This window comes from Neopsephotus bourkii, unplaced genomic scaffold (genome assembly GCF_033783945.1).
Source record: "Neopsephotus bourkii isolate Nb327-2 ecotype Australia unplaced genomic scaffold, CSIRO-AGI_Nbou_v1 NB_1792, whole genome shotgun sequence".
Lineage (NCBI taxonomy): Eukaryota > Metazoa > Chordata > Aves > Psittaciformes > Psittacidae > Neopsephotus > Neopsephotus bourkii.
Genome location: NW_026902266.1, coordinates 11833058 through 11851035, shown reverse-complemented (window position 1 = coordinate 11851035; position 17978 = coordinate 11833058). Strand labels below are relative to the sequence as shown.

The 17978-nt window shown below is 35.5% G+C and overlaps 1 protein-coding gene across 1 annotated transcript in view; it reads left to right on the top strand.

The window, feature by feature from the left end:
* SBF2 (SET binding factor 2) overlaps window positions 1-17978 on the top strand; it is a 260129-nt gene that overhangs the window by 161580 nt on the left and 80571 nt on the right. The window contains exons 15-16 of the mRNA XM_061380465.1: window positions 905-1014; window positions 2522-2671. Of these exons, the coding sequence (XP_061236449.1) occupies window positions 905-1014; window positions 2522-2671 (260 nt within the window). The remainder of the gene's footprint in view (window positions 1-904; window positions 1015-2521; window positions 2672-17978) is intronic.

Genomic DNA, 17978 nt, shown 5'->3' with positions numbered 1-17978 from the left:
TCTCTGTTATCACAGAACTTTGGGAACATATTAGACAAACATGAGAAGTAACATAAATACAGTTGATCCTGTCTAGGGACAGCAGGATGAACTGGATGGCCTCTTGAGGCCCGTTCTACGCCTGTTTCTCTTTACGTTTACTAAGAATAGGATAAACTCTGTTCACCTGCCTTTGCTGTTGACTCTTAGTTTGGTTTTGTTTTTCTTTCCCCCTACAAGGAACAGCTCTCACACTCATACTCTCTGCTGTCCTGTGTGTCAAAATCCTTGGTTATTGGAGTTCATTGTTATCTACAAGAAGGGCATATTCTGCATTTATAATTTATTTGTTTGATACCAAAGAGGAAAAGAGTATGTTAGCTCTTCCATTCTGAATTCTCTTGAAAATTCAGAGCTAAATAAACACTGCATTCAGAAAACAATCTTTAGATATCAGCAAATTGGAGTCTACATATGAGATATGTCGGTCACAAAATTCTTGCCATGGCCAATGAATTTTCTAGGAAAAAAATAGTTACCGACTGCTACAAAATATGCAAGGCTGTGTAGTTCATTGCAGAACACATGCATATATAAATATATATCTATTATAATTTCTCTTTATATATTTCATTAGTATGTTAGAAGTTAGAATCTCTTTCTGTCTGTATGAGACAAATAGAACAAGTAGTAAAGAAAAGCAACTGCTGTACTTAAAATTCAGAGAACTCATTTCTTCAGATAGTATGTGGAAACCAAAGATTTAGGATCTTATGTTCCCACCTCTATATGCCGACTGATGGAATTTGCTTAACAGACCAAAACTGAGGGCACACTTTTTATTTTATTTTAAAAGAACTTTCAGGTCTTTGTGGCTTTTGCAGAAGACATTTCACAGATGTATATTCTCCTTTTTCTTTGTTAGTTTCCATAATGGAAAAGGGCAGCACGGTTTTCAACAGTGCACAAAGGCTGGAAGTTGTTAGAAATTGCATCTCATTCATTTTTGAAAACAAATTTTTGGAGACTGAAAAGGTAATAAAATTATTTTTTAACTTTCCCAAATAAGCTTGTTCTGTTAATGAGCAAATGGAGACTGACCTTGTCACAAAGTACATTTTGAAGTCTTGTTTCAAATGCTAATGGTTATTTTAACCATTTAAATGAATGAAGTAAGCAGTAAAACTAGTCATACGAATGCAATACTGCGTGTAATCTGAGGCTAATGGATTTGAAAACCTGTTTGTAATACTACATGGGTGTGTTGAAGCTGTTTTTTTCTGCTTTATGTTACCATTATAAATAGTATTGTCCACATAATTTGTTTTCAAAGCAGTGTATTACTCTAGCAGTATTCACTGGGAGGACTGCAAAAAAAAGGCATACACAGACATGAGTGTTTATCAACCAATGCTCTTTTTAAATTTTCAGTACTGTAAGTTTTGGTAGTTTTAAAAATCAGTAATTATATAGAACTCAGAGATGAATGTAAACATTTGCCATGTCTGTCTTTACTTAAATTTATTAATGAGTTGTCATCCTTGACGTGCTCAGTTTTTCGAATTATTAAGTTGCCAGGTTTTATAGATTCTGTCCATAGAGTTTTAAATTATTGATTCTAGAACCCACACTGAAATCCATTCTACATATGAAAATGACTGTAAAATAATTTTAAGCACTTTTTTAGTATTTGTCAGAGAAGTATCACCCATGCATCTCTGAGGCTACGCAGCTCAGTGAGAAAACGGGTAGTTTTGATTTACAAGTTATGTTATGGAAATGCATATGGGAGAAGTTCTAATAAAATATGTATCGCTTTTTAAAGAGTTTTGATGCATGTGTAATACAGTAGAATTTAATATTTTTTAAATTACACACACTTGGAAAAAAATCAGTAAATTTTTTGTCCCCCTGAATGGTAAATTTGCCCTTAGATAAGACAATAGGCTGCTTTTTCTTATTCATCTGTTACCACCCATTAATCTAGTCTAAAGGGCCACAGATGATAATCACTGATGTAGCACTTGCTGCATCTTTAAAACATAGGCATAAATACTCTGTTGGCACTGTCCTAGGGTAAACTGTATAACAGTCTTGTGACCTCATTGCTGTGAGAGGTATGCCACTTCTAAAACCCTTTGTCATTCAATGCTTTTAAAAAAAGATGCTGGTTGTCCTTGATATGCTAACTTGAGGCCTGGCCTGGCTGGTACAGAATAGAGCACTTGCTTTCATGCAGAATAATCTACTTCTGATTTCAAATCCACTCGATGTCTGTCTGTATTCAATCATTTCTATTTGCAGATGTAGGTGAGAAATACTGTTTAATGCATTAGAAAAAAAAAAGGGAAGAATTTATTACTTAATGACTCTAGCTAACTCAACCATTATGTGAAAGTGTGGTACTCAAGCTAATGAGTCATTTCCAAAGTTATTGTTTAATATACTGTCACTTGGAGTTTCTTAATAAAGAATTAATTATATTTAGTATGAATGGTGCCATTCAATTTCATTTTCATAAGGTAGATTTTCTTCTCTCCAGACCCTGCCTGCAGCTCTGAGAGCCCTAAAGGGAAAGGCAGCTCGGCACTGCCTGACACAGGAATTAGGCTTGCATGTTAAACAAAATCGAGCAATACTGGACCATCAGCAGTTCGACTACATTGTGCGAATGATGAACTGTGCTTTGCAGGTACAGTGTGTGACAGTTGTGTTCTTTGGTTGTCTTTGTTTTACTATTATGATAAGCAAAAAATTGTTTAGAATGATGTGGAAAAGCAAAATGATTAAATTAAAGGACAGTTGATATACTTAGTGTTGTGGCAGAAGCTACTTGCCAGTGAATTTATTTAAGATATTAGGCAGGTCTGTACAGATCTGCGTGATTAAAAAAAAAAAAAAAACAGAAAGAAAACTCTTTCCATTATTGACAATGTAGATATAACTTAGTTTTTTAAGTATTGAAGTGATTTGCCTTAATGGCTTGGATTACTTTCTCGATGAATGGGTGTTAGGTTTTCCAGGTCATTTGCTACTTTGACCTCCTGAAGTGTGTTATCACCCCCTGCTCAGTTTAAAAAAACCCTCAAGTTTGTCCTCTTTGTCATCATAAGTGTGAACATATTTCAAGAACAAAACATACTTTCTGCTCTTATGGTTCATGGATGTTCTACTTGTCATCATGGCCTCTTGGTTTGTTGGAGACTCACTGAAGGTGTTTGCAGTTCATCTCTTAAGTTACTCTACTGATAAATGAAATAATTTTGTGCTGAAAAAAACATCAACATATGGTGGCAGCTACCTACAACAGTAAAATATATAGATGACTTCTTTTGACTTTCGTTTGAATAATTGTTTTGGTTTAGCTTAACTTGCTTACAACTGTCAGAAATATTTTATAGACATCAGTCTGAGATCTGAGAATACAGTAGTATTTTTTTTTACTTTGTAATGTGATCACATTTGGTTGCAGTTTGCCTCTTGTTACCCCTAAGTTATTGTATCAAATTAGGGGGTTGAGACATTGGTATTTTAAACGCACTCTCCTCTAACAAAAAAAACCACTGAAATTATTTTGCAGCAGTTTGTTGACCCATATTTTTAAAAAGGTGACTGCTAAGTACAGCTTTCGTTTATGTATAGCTGTAAATTAACACTGACTGAGCAAATGCTACCTCAGGTCACCATCAAATGTAAGATTTGTTTTCTGTTGTATTTCTTGTTTGTTCACAGTAGATGCTTTTCTGCTGTTTGGAACAAAATTCAGCTTTGCTGGAGCAGTGGTTTAAGTGGCTTTAAAGTTACCTGCAGTTAGCAGATGATAGCTGAAGTCAGCTGGCTGGAATTGTATGGCATGTACAGGAATATCCCGTTTTTGGCACAACCATTGGCCTTTTCCAAACTTTAAGGTTAACTTCAGTTTTGCTTCCAACTCTGAGGCTATCTGTGAAACTGTATTTCTCTGCCCAGTGACCAGTGGAATACTGACCTGCTCTGTGTTCAAGTTAGAAATTTCCTTTCAAACCAGAAAGCAGGATTGTCTAGATGTTGTTTCCACTTTTTTGATTGCTGGTGGGATTAAAAAACCCTTTATTTGTCATATCTGAATACAGAATAGATGGCAGAAGAAAATGGGGAGTTGAGGGAATTTCCTTTGCTCAGGAAAGAAATGCTAACATCACCTTTAATAAAGCAATAACATCCAATTTTTCTCTAGGAGAAAAATACTGTTTTTCTTTCCAGTGATTTGAAGATCCAAAAAGGACCTTAATGTTCATAGAAATGAATGTATCTGAAGTGTTCCTGAAGTTAAACTAGAACAGGGTTTGGTTGTTTTATGGGTTTTTTGTTGGTTTGTTTGTTTTTTTTCCCCAACAGAACTAACGAACATAAATCATACAGAGGAAACAGATCCAGTCAGGAGGCACAGGTTTTATGTTGTTTTCCACTCAACATTGTTTTCATATCTGTGAAAATATAAAATGGAAATTTCAATTTCTTAGGTGTCAGCTTGGCCAATATGAAAACATCTGAACTCCTGACACTGGGCAGCTAGTTGGAAGCAAGTATTTAGAACATCTACTTTTATGGTGTATGAAATGATTTATGAAGTTATAAGCATGATATATTAAGATAAAAGGATGATTTATAATTTGTCTGTCCACTTTGTTAAATTCTGTTATTTGGAACAGCACGTAAATTGTGACATTTTGGAGCTTCCCTGTATCAGAAAAAAAATAGTTATCCACAAGTTAAGTTTGCCCTTGCTGCTGTGGGACTCAGCATGTCAGCATTTTGCTGTAGAGACAAGAATTCTGTTAGTTGCAGGTCATAAGACCAAGTCATTTAAACAGTGTCTGTTAAAAAGATACAAAAATCTAATTAAAGAAATTCGGTCTTCAAGCCTTAAGGAAATATCACATTAATTACAATTGAGTTTTTGAGAGAGAGTCAGATTGCAATATTGCTTTAAGACCCCCCTGAACTATTGGAGTTGTTGAAACCATCTCAGTCATACCACTGAACATACCACAGATTTTTCTTTTAATGTTATTGTATGTTCCTGTTAGCATCCATAAGATACAAACTAAAATATCGCTGTGACCAGGGGGCTGATACAAAAGCTGAGAGGAAGGGAATGCACCAAGCAGACTCGATAGGTTGGACATAGCCCTGGCTCTCTACTGTACATGCTGGGTTGATCTGGCACGTGTGTGTCTGATGGTTTTCCCTGGGAAATACCAGTATTTGCTGGCTCACTTGCTCATGTGGATAGGAAATCTGATGCTCCTCAGCCACCAAACCTCTGCTACTGATAATGTGAATTGTTGCAAACCATACTATTTCATAGTATTTGAAAAGGTTGACCATTTCTGAAAAGTGCCTTTTGAACAAGAAACTGCGTTATTGTCATGTACTGAATTCTTGTCTTACTGGGAACAGTGCCACATATTAGAAAACCAAGAAGATTGCATTCTGCAAGTTTATTGCAGATCCCTGTTACTATTCAAGATTTTCCTGGTTGTGTAGTATTAGACTTTTTTTCTTTTAATAGAATTTATTCTCTTGTTTTACTAGAGTCCATAAAAATAAAGATTATATGCTTTTTTAGAGCTTCTGTACACTTGTTTTAAGGATGAAAAGCAGTATGTTAACAAAACGTTAGGAATAATCCCACAATGTGTGTTGTGGCCGGTATCATTGTATCTGATGAGATGTGTCTGCTACCCCAGTGCTTTGGAATAGATTAAGGAAGAAGAATAAATTACTCATACCATTGCTTCAAGATAACAGCTGCTTTATTTTAGTAAAAACATACTTAGGCTGTATTTCCTTAAGTATCCGATCTGTAGCCATTGTGCAGCTGGAAGGAAGGGAGGGTGGTATCTCACAGATTTCTCTAGAGCTGGCAAAATTTGGGCTTGCAGGTTCTCTGGTCTTTATCAGCTTGAGTCTCTCAGTCCAATAGAGGCATTGTTTTGAACTGTTGTTCATTAGGATGTTTACAGTCAGGAGGTGATGGCCAGGACTTCACTGCAAATTTTTGATAGGCCTGTGATCCAAGGAAAAGTACAATAGAGTTTCTTATTACTCTGCCGTATTTAGCAGATAGGCAGCTGCATGTCAAGCCTTGTGGTAGACTTCAGGTGGCTTTACAAATATAGTGAAGTCAATTCATGTTGCAGTAAGTCAATACTGAAGTGTTAAAAACATGTTTCATTGTGTCTCTTTGTGTCTGGAAAGTACTGCTACTGAAATGAAAATGAAAAGTATTTCTGATTGTTCTTAGTAGCAAGCAGATCAAAATTGCATGGAGATTGTAGTGCTCACTGATTAAAGCAGATGTCTTCTGATGAGGGCAGTTAAATCCCCAGTTGTTTGCTTTTCTCTCTGCTAGGAGTTGTCATCGGCCACTTGCCGATGTACTTTGTTGTCTTGCCCTAAATAAGAATTTTTACCCTGACAAATCACACAATCTGACAAGCAATTAAATCAGCCTGTATTACAGTATTGATTAGTATCTGTGATAGCAAAGCAGAAGCATTGTTTTGTTCCATATGTTATATAACTAAAATTATTGTTAAAAAACATCTACACTGTTGCAAAAGCTTAATATATTGACAATTTATGCATGCAGATGGCACCGTAATGAGAAAAAGGTGAAATTATTTCTCTAGAAACTATTTCCATCATGTTTGCTATCTGCTGCCGAATTTACATCAGAATTATTTGCAATTACACAAAAATTCCTGTTTTGAAAGCTTTTTTTCTCTTTTCTGTAATGTAATGCTTTTCTCTGATATTTCGGAAAAGGTTGCTTAACATTTTTACACCTAAGAAGCCTGTTTTTTACCAGAGAAGTATTGTTCTATGTAATTATATTTCTAGCAGCATATTGTATCCTTAATTTTTGTTAAGAAATAATAGCAAAACCAATCTCAAGACTCAGTTTGCATGCTTCTCCATTAATTTATTAGAAACAAATTGACTTGTCCAGATTTTCAACTGTCTGTGACTTCCTTCTGGCAGCACCAAGGGATTCTTATTTTGAAACCTAGTAGCACTTAGTTTGATAAAATGGCAGTAAAGGCAAAAAGGGATGAAGGTTGTAACTTCTCCCCTTGTGTAGGTGGAGAGTACTTGATGAAAAGATACTAAAAACAACTTGCATAAAGTAACAGTAAGGCTTTCTAAAAGAAAAAAAATGGGGAAAGATTCTCCTCAGAGGACTATGAACTAGCTTCATTTGGTGATTGGAACATTTCATTTAAAAACTCCAAGCCTACAGTGTTCCAGCATCACATTGCCTCTGTAAGATGTCACATATTAATATTGCCTAACTTCATATTAATGCTTTGGCAGATTTGTGTCAAATTGGAAAACACGTGTGCCCCAGACATCTGGAGTACCAAAACTAAATGTGGTTAGAGTGGGAATAAGGTGCATAAAAAATGTTAAATGCATAAATACTTTCAAAATTCTTTTCTTCAGCTGTAAGGAAAGGGTAAGGTCTTCTAATGATGTGATTTAATCTGACAGCTTACAAAGTCATGAATGCTGTTTTAAGACCAGTTTCACATCTGTGTGAATATGTGGTGTTGTAGACAAATTATTAAATGTTTAGTGCTTTAGATAGTTTCTAATAGATCTCTAGGGCTTTCCATACTTGCAAAAAGCAGATGTTCATCTTTCAAATAGAGTATACTGAGCACTCTAAAAGTATACTTACAAAATACAATATGCGAAACAACTGTAGGAATTCTTAGTAGCAACCAGAGCAAAATTAAGAATTTAACCTGTGTTAGGTTACAACAGAGGTATATCTGGGCCAGCATCTGTTCTCCAGCAATTTGCCAAAAGCAGACTAAAGATATTACTGGTTAATTATGCCTGTAAAATTTTGCTTGTGACTCTTCCGTATCAGTTTCGTGTAATAAGGGTCTCTTTCTAGCACTTAACTCTACAGTCTGTAGAGAAAGAATCTGTAATATGCAAAATTGAAACCAATGGCATTTTGTAATTAGTATTAAATTTATTTTTTCTAATGCAAATAGCTGTTGTATTATGTTCTGCCATCAGATAAAATTTAAAAATTGTCAGTTCTCAGAATTCAGAGGTTTGCAAATACTTTCCAATAACGAGAAATATTTTATTACTCCTGAGAGAAAATAAGACGTATGTGTATGTGTCATGCAATTCAAATTCTTAGCAATATAAAGGTTAAATGAACTAGTATTTCTCATATTTTATGTAGAAAACTGTGTTGTTAAATGTCTTTATTTCAGAGGCTAATAGTAGATTTCTCTTCTTTCAGACTTTTTTTTCATGGCCTGCCTTTTGTTACTCAGTTTGACTTGCATTCTTGCAAGTAAAGACTGTCAGAGTAATGTTTGAACAGTAGTAATATTTGAAAGTATTTTAAGGTCTTTTAGACCATAGAAAATTACATAATAAAGAGAAGTCACTGTAGTTTAACAGGGACATAATTCTATGAATTTATTAGTTATTAACAGTTCAATCTTTTTCATCCTGTTAGATGTAGTTATTATTTAAGTGAAAGAATGGAGATTCCAGTATTTAAGGCTTGGACTTTAAACTTCCAGATTTAATTCCATATTGTCACAATGGGCACAGTCATATAGTTTCTGTGATCCATGGTTTATTACCCAAGAAGTAAAAATAACAGGTTTTTTTTCCATCCTGTTAACTTTTCAGGGGTTCACCTATAAATGTTCTGGACTTAAAAAAAGAAGCTGCTCTTTCTGAATCTGACGAACTTCCACCTGTCCTCTATGTATGTACGTATGCATGTGCATACATGAGCCACAAGGGTGATATAGGTATCTGTGGCTGCTATAATAGAGAAATATATATACACTGATACACATAAACTCGGCAGTAATGTAGAAGTTAAAATATAATCTGCAAGTCCCGCCATGATCACAGCCTGTTCACAGTATGAATGAATGTGCATCTCAAGCAGCCATCATCTTGAGTGCTCTGGTTGCAGGGAATCCCTTGGTTACACAGATTTCTGACTGTTAACACGTAAAGGAATCAAAAATGCCAGAATAAATATGTGAAATTACCCTCCATTCTGTTGATATAACTTGTCATAGGTATTACTTGTTTTCTAGGCTGCAGACTGTGGGGATATTGGTTATCTCTTTGTGACATTTCTGTGCAGTTAGCAGAGGATTCAGCCTTGCTTTAAGGGTCTCTGCTTAATATTTTATTACAGTTGTCAAATAATAGTGGGGAGTTTGGTTTAATACAGGAATAAGCAGGAATACGTGTGAGCAGCAGTGCCACGGCATCCTCTGCCTGGTTGCAGCAGTGGGGCCCACAGTGGGGCTGTGGTGGCCAGCCCACGGCACCCACTGTCTCATTCTTGCCCTCGCTGAGACATGGCATGAATGTAACCAAAGCACTTGAAACAAACCAGCAGCAGCAAAAACAGATATGCTAAGAGATGTGATGATTTTGAAGAGCTTTTAGCAGATTTTAGCAGATTTTTCATGGCATTTACATAGCAATGTAGGCGTTTCAGAAAAAAAAAAAAGGGTATGGTATCCAAACTGCAGGCACAGCTGGTCTGTGTCTGAGCTATGTTGATTTCAGTCAGGTCATATCTGACTTGCAGATAAATAAAAATGTGATATCCTTGTGGACACAAATGTAAGTGCTAGAGCATTAAACACTGAATGAGGGTGTCACAGCAAGTAGTTCCCTGGCAGGAATATGGAGAGCGGTGCAACCCCCCCCCCCCCCAAACCCTGTTGGGTCTCTGCGACATTTGTTAGCTAGAGCACTCTATAGTCTTAATGGATGTCTCCACCTTTCTGTGGCATTTTCGGCCTTTGTTCAGTCCTCCAATATTTGCTGTTCATGCAGGGCATGCTTGCGTGTGTTTGGGCACACATAGGTGCCTTATTGAAACCATGTAGCTTCTTGGAGCATTGTCGTGGTAGGCTCTGACTGCTGCTAAGTGTTCATTACTGTTAATTGCGGCCTTGTGGTTGCCAAGTGTTCCTAATAACTCCGTGTTCTAAATATTTTTGGTTGTCTTGATGAAAAGCAGACATGTGCTTGTAAGCTACTCACTGCTGTAAATAAAACAAATCTTTTTTAGGAATTATGTTATACTGCTGTGTAGTTGCTCTCTAGGCTGCCTCTGAAAGAGGTAGACTGATGAAAGGTGGTGAAAAGGAAAAAAACCCCAAAGAGTCTTTGATGTTTAAAATTCTTACTAATAATAAAGTTATATAAAGCTGGTGACTTCTTTTGTTAGAAGTTTTACATCCAATAAAAATATGAAAGGAACACATGCAATTTTGTTATTTTAAATTTTATGTATGTGTATAACATGTATTTCAATACAGCTACCTAATTCCATATAGATGTGTGTAGAACACTGTTAGGTATGTTTACCTGTGCTCAATCTGCATTGAGTGTCATTTTATGTATACATTAAGTAACAAAATATTACACAGCATTGATGCACTATACCCACTCAGTGAACATAACTCTCTGGCCACCCATATGCACATGTGTATTTAGCTTTAGTGCAGTTTTTATTACTAAAAGGAAGGGGAAGAATTTGCGTGTCACTCTGGTCTTCCCCCCTGTGCTTCGCACTTCAAATAACTTAAACTGAGATGTAGTAGGGCAGTGAAGTGGAATGCTCCTCTGCTTTGTGAGCAAGGTGTGTGCTTCCTTGATCATTGGTGGTATTTAACTTACCAGAAGAAACATGCCATATAGAAAACTAGTTTGTTGTTTCTATAAGGAATTTTATGAAGTGGTCTGTTTACAAATGTTTTGTTTTGCAGGAATTTGCATAAAAGTTGCCAGTGGGTGGCTGGAAGATCATAATCTTTATTTTTCACATACAGGCATTTCTAAAACAAAAAGAACATTGAAATACAGAGTTTTCTGATCTTTTGGTTACTATAATATTTGTATAACCTTTGGCTTAAACAGTTGAAATCTTGGCAGCTTGTGTTCAAAAAAATTGAAGTGTGATGTTGAGATACATAAAACACAGGCCAGTTCTGGTTTTTGTCAATTATTTTGTGTAAATTTTGACAAATACTTTAATATGACAAACAAAAAATAGTGAACATGGTATTTTAGAATGATTTTTAAAGGAAAAATGTGCAAGAATAGATTTCTATATAGTAATAGACCTACATCTGCTGTTACATAAATAGAAAGTGTATGAAGTTACAGAATAAAACCAGAATAAAGGTGTAAACTAAAGAACATTTGACAGTCTACAAGAGTGTTAAAAAATTCTTGCAGCTGTTAACATTTATTTTCAGTATTATAGCCCAGATTATTGACTCACATGAATTGTTTCTTAGGATGCATGGGAAAATACCATCAAAGTATGCTGTGGTGAAGATGCTTTTAGTAATTCCACAACTCTGTACACAGTCAGCAGGTCAGGCTTTGGTATCTAGTAATCCAACAAAGTATTTAAAATAACTTCTAATGTCTAGAGATCAAAAATCAAACAAACAAAACTTGACCCAAAAAACCCCTCACAAACCCGCTTCCCCGCTCTCCACCAATTCTTCAACTCTAAACTTCAAAACTCCACTTGGGAGCTAGGAATTAAAATTTGAATTGCATGTTTAATGGTCTAAATTCTCACAATGTTCATGAGTGTACAAATATCTAGTTCTGTCTAGATTGATTGGCTTTTGAGGACAACAGCAACTGTTTTTGATAAAATTAATTCCTCTGCTCAGTTGAGCATCTTGTAAAACCTTTGTTTTCAATCTTAATTGATTAAGCATCACTTAAGAGAATACATATTCTTTCTTACACCTATATAAGTTGCATACAGTTGGCATGTAATACTCTCTATCCCTTCCAGGTGTATGGAATGTAGTATCTTGAGATCATCTGTTACTGTAACTGTAGTAATAATACACTTAAAATCAGTCTGGATTAAGAGGATTCTGTGATTTTCAGCACTTCTTTAGAAACTTCATCTCTTTCCTTGTCTACATTATAATACTCTGTCTACCTCTGAACCACAGGCATCTGGATTTTACGTATTATACATTCCTTCAACAGTACTGATGATTTTAATTCTCAAAAAGTTGTTTTTCTTCACATTTAATACCTTAATGTAATTGCTAATACTTTATATATTTTCCTATCCTTTCAATTCTCACAAAATCTGCTTCTATAAATATCATACATGCTCTGTCTTCCACTTGTGCAAGAATATTAACATTAGTGCAATGTAGATTTCATGGATGGCACAAAATATCATGCTATCCACAACATGTTTCTGAATCCATGTCTGACCTGTGTGCCAGGAGAAGCTGGGGTTCACAGCCTTAAACTAAGTAAAGTCTTTACTGAATGATTTTTTTTTGGTATTAGAACAGGCAAAACAAGTTGTTCTTTTAAACATTTTTTCTTTGTAAGAAGAGGAGAAAATGTTAATGCAGGCAAAGGCAGTGGACAGAACAGTCTTTAATTTATTGTTTCAGACCAAATTCAAGATTCTAAACTATTGATTTCATTGGAATTTAGCCTGTTATATTTATGAAGTTAAAAGGTATAATCGCTTTTATAAAAAAAGAAAAAAGAAAGGAATATGCTTGTTTTAATGGACTGTTTTGGATCCTTGCCTTTGTCATTTGGGAATATCTGAAATACTAACCATATGTGGTTCTGCTTAGAAGCCACAGGCCACAACTACAGTTATGTTAACACAATTTGTTACTCAGCCTCTGAATCGCACATGTAGAAGTCATAGACTTTGATCCTAACTTGATTATGATTGATGGCTGTTACCTTCCCAATCCTCTATCCGTGTAGCTGCCACCGTTACAGAGCTAGTTACTGTGTAAAACATGTTCTGTGAAGAAAACTTGGTTGATGGTAGGCTTGGGGTTTTTCAGTCTTTCACAGCCTCTCAGGCAGTCATTAGACCATCAGGGTTGCATGGATCAAAACATGAAAACCATAACTACAGAGAGAATCCAAACCAGGGTGCTGAGAGGTGTTACAAGAATCACTTCTTTGATCATTGATATTTTAGCTGAACTTTAACAAAGGCACTCAGACTGCCATATACATTTTACACAAGCTCATTTCAAAGAACTGCTTTAACATGATTTAGTATATGTACCATGTAACAAAGATTTGACTTCTATTAATCTTGTCTAATTTCTAATTTCATGAAATGGAAAGATGAATGATCCTATTTGCAGTTTTACTCAGACTGCCATTGGCGGTATTCATTCCTGGCTTCAAATCTGGGAGCATTCTGTACTTAAAGAGCAGAATATACTAAAATATATGAGCATTCCGATTCTCTCTTTTATATGGATGTTCACTTTCTTCCATAGCCTACTTAAATTCATCTCCTCTGAGATCACCTAGGAGTAATCAAAACTGTGGGGAAAACTGCTGATTCTTGGATACATTTTTCCACAAGAGCATGCTAAAGATTGTTTCTGCAGCCAGAAATTTTCTGAGTATTCCACAAACATTTTTGAGATTACATGTTGTCCATTTATTTTATTGATCACCATAAATACGTTTTTGGAGAAAGGGATTAGGATTTGTTGGGGGGGAAGAAACAAAGATGCTTGCTAGGGGAGAGAGGTACTATTAAAGGGAATATCGTATGTTACCTCTTTGTCAAGGGACTATGTTCCATATTTTCCATCTTAATGAAAAATTTACATCCCTTACAAGTTTTCCTGTTTAATTTTCAAAATTTGAAACATAATTATGTACTTAAAATAAAATGAACAAGGTGTAGCACAGTTCTCTGATCACTAAAAAGAAGCTGATCTTAAAGATCCTTGGTGGAGTTGAAATTCTGGTGAAGCCTGTAATGTCCATGTTAGTGATGAGAAACATCTTTGGCTACTCAGGCAACAGTCTAGTAACAAAGAAATAATGATCAAATTAATTTAATCAGTGAAGTCGTTTGAAGTCATAACCTAATTACTTTCAAAATTCTCCAGTAAAAGTTTTCTTGAAGAAATACTTTCAAAAAATTCTGAAAAGACTACACCCAACATTTGACAATGACTTTATTAGCTAGTGCAGAAATCTTTAGTTTGTACCATACCACTGTAAAGCTTGGTTCTATCACAGTTTTGTATGAAGGTGTAACTTTTTTAGAAATAAATTTGAAATATTTACTCAGAAGTGCATTTTGGTTAGCAGTCTGTGCAAGAACTGTAGTGGCTAGCAGCATTTAACATCCATATTATTAACAAAAAGTGTTGATATATTACTTTTCATAGCCAGCATGTAGCTTTCAGTTCAGGACTGCAGCCTTTGGAAGCAGCTAAAGCAATGTTTTCTGTGCTTTCTTGATCTCCTTTTCGTTATTTACTCTATTCTTTTCTCTGTGTTTGGTAGTTATCCTTTGCTAGTCATTTTTTAGCAAATGCTGTATCTCTTGCATTTATTTTATCATGACTCCATTTCTCCAACTTCCCTCTCCCCCTCACCATAACAGAAAACTTTACTAATCATTATTACAAAATAGTTGAATCTTTTGAGTATGTTTAGGAAATCCTGTCAATAAGTGATGTATGTGGAAACCTGATGTTCTGAAGCTTTCTGCAATTCAACTGAGAAGTGTTTCTTTAATTTAAAATTTCTTCCTGTCTTGATTTGAAATACTGTTGGGTTTTGGGACTTCTGCGTATTCCAGAGCTTGTTTCAGGGCTGCAGACTGCTATGATCATCTAATGATTACCAGCATTACCTAGATTTACTTTTTCTTGCTTCTGTGACTGCTGGTACACTAGTAGAAGTCAGCAGATAATATGCTTTGCTGAATACTCTGTCTTTAAATTTGGATTTTTTAACCCTGTGTGCTCAGATGAGGTGAACATACTATTTTAGGTATACAAAAGCTTCCATTCACATGTCAGTCTTGGTAAGTTCATTACTGTTGTAAGATGAGATACCTCCCATATGAAGACAAGCTGAGAAAGTTGGGGCTGTTCAGCCTGGAGAAGAGAAGGCTGCGTGGAGACCTCATAGCAGCCTTCCAGTACCTGAAGGGGGCCTATAGGGATGCTGGGGAGGGACTCTTCACTAGGGACTGTAGTGATAGGACATGGGGCAATGGGTTAAAACTTTAACAGGGGAAGTTTAGATTGGATAGGGAAGAAGTTCTTTACTGTAAGGGTGGTGAGGCACTGGAATGGGTTGCCCAAGGTAACTGTGAATGCTCCATCTCTGGCGATGTTCAAGGCCGGATTGTACAGAGCCTTGAGTGACATGGTTTAGTATGAGGTGTCCCACTTGATGATCTTAAGGTCCTTTCTAACCCTAACTATTGTATGATTCTAGGAGATAGGGCAATCCTTATTTTGTTGTGTACTGGCTGCAGTGCTGCCATTATTAAAAACCAAGAAAATAAAAACGCACCAAATAGTATATCTCTGTATTTAACTCATTCAGGATGAAGATAAAGGATTTGGGTCCAACATTTAATGGCAAGGTATTTTCTAGAGGTTTTCATCAAAATCAGATGTGCAGCACCTCCATGTTATTGTTAGGGCAGTGGTGAATTTTGGCTGACACTTAGCTGTCATATTTAAAGTCAGAAAAAATCATGTATTTCGAAGGCAATAGTGAATTCTTTCAAAACTTGGGAAAGTATTTTTGTAGTTGGATTCTGGATAGTTGGTAGATTATCACAAAAACTAGGACATTTTATTATTGCATTCTTATAATTTGTAAAAATTTATCAAGTTCAACATACTTCTTGAGACAGCAGCTGTATCTAACTGTTGGATGCATAACTTTAATACAGTAAATCTCACAAGGCATTTTTCCTTTAATGTAAAATTCTCTTTATCAGTCAGCTTTTTACTTGTAGTATTTAAAAAATAAGCATAGCTGTTTAGAATCAGCTACTGTAAGAGAAAAACACTTAATTTTCCTTTTATTGTTATAAAAATACGATATTAGCAGATTACTACCATACAGTTATTCTAGCTGTCGAGTTAAATTAAAGTATTTTAATCTGGTTTAAACTTCAGTGGTAGCCAAGGGCATCGGAAGAGAAGAGAGGTTGTTTTGAGAAGAGTCAAACTAATGTGAGTTATGAATTAAATTTGCTAATTTATTGGTATAATAAAATAGAACAGGTAAGATTATGTGTGCATTGAACTGTGAATGTAAAATGTTAAGTTTTTTGACATTTTGACATACATCATTTGTGTAATGTTTTTCTGTTGTGACAGAGGAGCTTTGCTCAGGTAGAGGTGGCTATTGGTGCATTGAGATAATTTCTATTCATACCACTGTGTATTTGGAGTACATTACCTGGCAAGATAGACTGTTTTCTGCACCTCATTGAAAAGGCAGCAAGTTCACTGTTCAATTTATTAAATTGTTGAGTAAGATCACCTAGTGGGATGTCTGACAGTACTGAATCAAAAGCTACACTCTTAAATCTCCTTACAAAACAACAAAGAACAAGATCCAAAATGTCAGCAGCTTAAGGAGCTTGGACAGTGTATTCATGGGACATTAGCATGGTACTGAAAGAGAAGGCAGTGGGGACAGTGGGATTCATTTCAACTCCAATAGTGAAAGTCTTCCTCAAAGCCTGAAGATTTCTTTGCTACTTACGGTTGCAGGTAAGATAAAAGGACTGTGACTATAGTAAAATGTATCATGGTATATGCTCATATTTCTTGCTAGGAGGAGACAAAGATTAGAAATATTTTTGTTTTGAGTCATCACATTTATGTTTATTGTAGATGACTGACAGTTCATGCTGATACAGTGTATTTCGTTCAGTACACACACTAAATAATGCCATCCTGTCCAGCATGGTTTTAGTAATTTGCTATTGCATTCTCTGGAATTGGAATATTGATCTTTTTAGGACACTAAAGCCAGTGCTAAGGCTTAAACTTCTCACTTTTCAGTATCCGTGATTTTTTTTCAGCCTGCAATCTGGCTTATCCTTGTGGAAGCTCCAGATATTAATTGTGTGGTATGAATTTCAAACAGCATGAGTGTAGTTGGGATTTAATATTCCACTAATATCTCACTGTATCCCAGGTTTCCTTTTATGAGTCTTCATTTGCCACTTCCTTAGCAGAACTCCCCCTTTTTTTAATTTTTTCCTGTAATTTCAAGAAAATTACAAAAATAATAAACCAGAAAGGTGTTTGAAATTAAATCCTCGGGAAGAAAGATCAGGTAGCCAATTAGATGATCTGTCAAGGTTTTAAAATGGATTAACTAGCAAAGAAGGATTTCTCTGTGGCTAGTTTGCTGTATGTTGCTGCTAGCAATGATTTAGAAGGCTATGGAAGAGGAAAGAATGATACTAAGCTTTCTTACAATCTGTATCAAAGGAACTGTTTTGCTAAAAGTCAGTGCTATGCCACAGTTCCCTACTACACTTCTGCTTCTTTGGTCGACACAGCAAGCCCAAGGAGTTTTCTTTCCTCTAGTAGTATTTGCCCTGCAGAACTGTTTCTACAAAGGAGAGGGATTTGTTTCAAGGACTTTCAAACATGCCATTTCAGCTAGATGACAAACCAGTATGTTTTGGGAGCTTACTTTTTCACTTCTGTAACTGAAGTAGGAGGAGTTACTTCAGGGAATTCTAACCTTCAGATTTCCTAGACCATGTGAAAATCCCAGAGAAAAGTATCCATTCAAGAAGTTTTAAAACTGAAAGATCCAGAGAATAGTGTCACAACTGCCAGTTCAGAATTGTTTTATAGTTTCTTCTGTTGTCTTAATTTATCTTTTACCAAAAAATGTTTCACACTTGTTTCAGTTTGTATTCTTAGAAAACACCCACTTTATTATAAACGTTAAAGAAACAAATTTTTTGGGAAAGTTTTGTGGGAAAGTTTCATAAGAAAGTTCCACATCTCACATGCGTTTAGCATACTTGTATTATAGAACCACAAAAAGCTTTAAGACTTCAAATAAAATCTGTATCCCTATGAAAGAAGCTGCTGCCT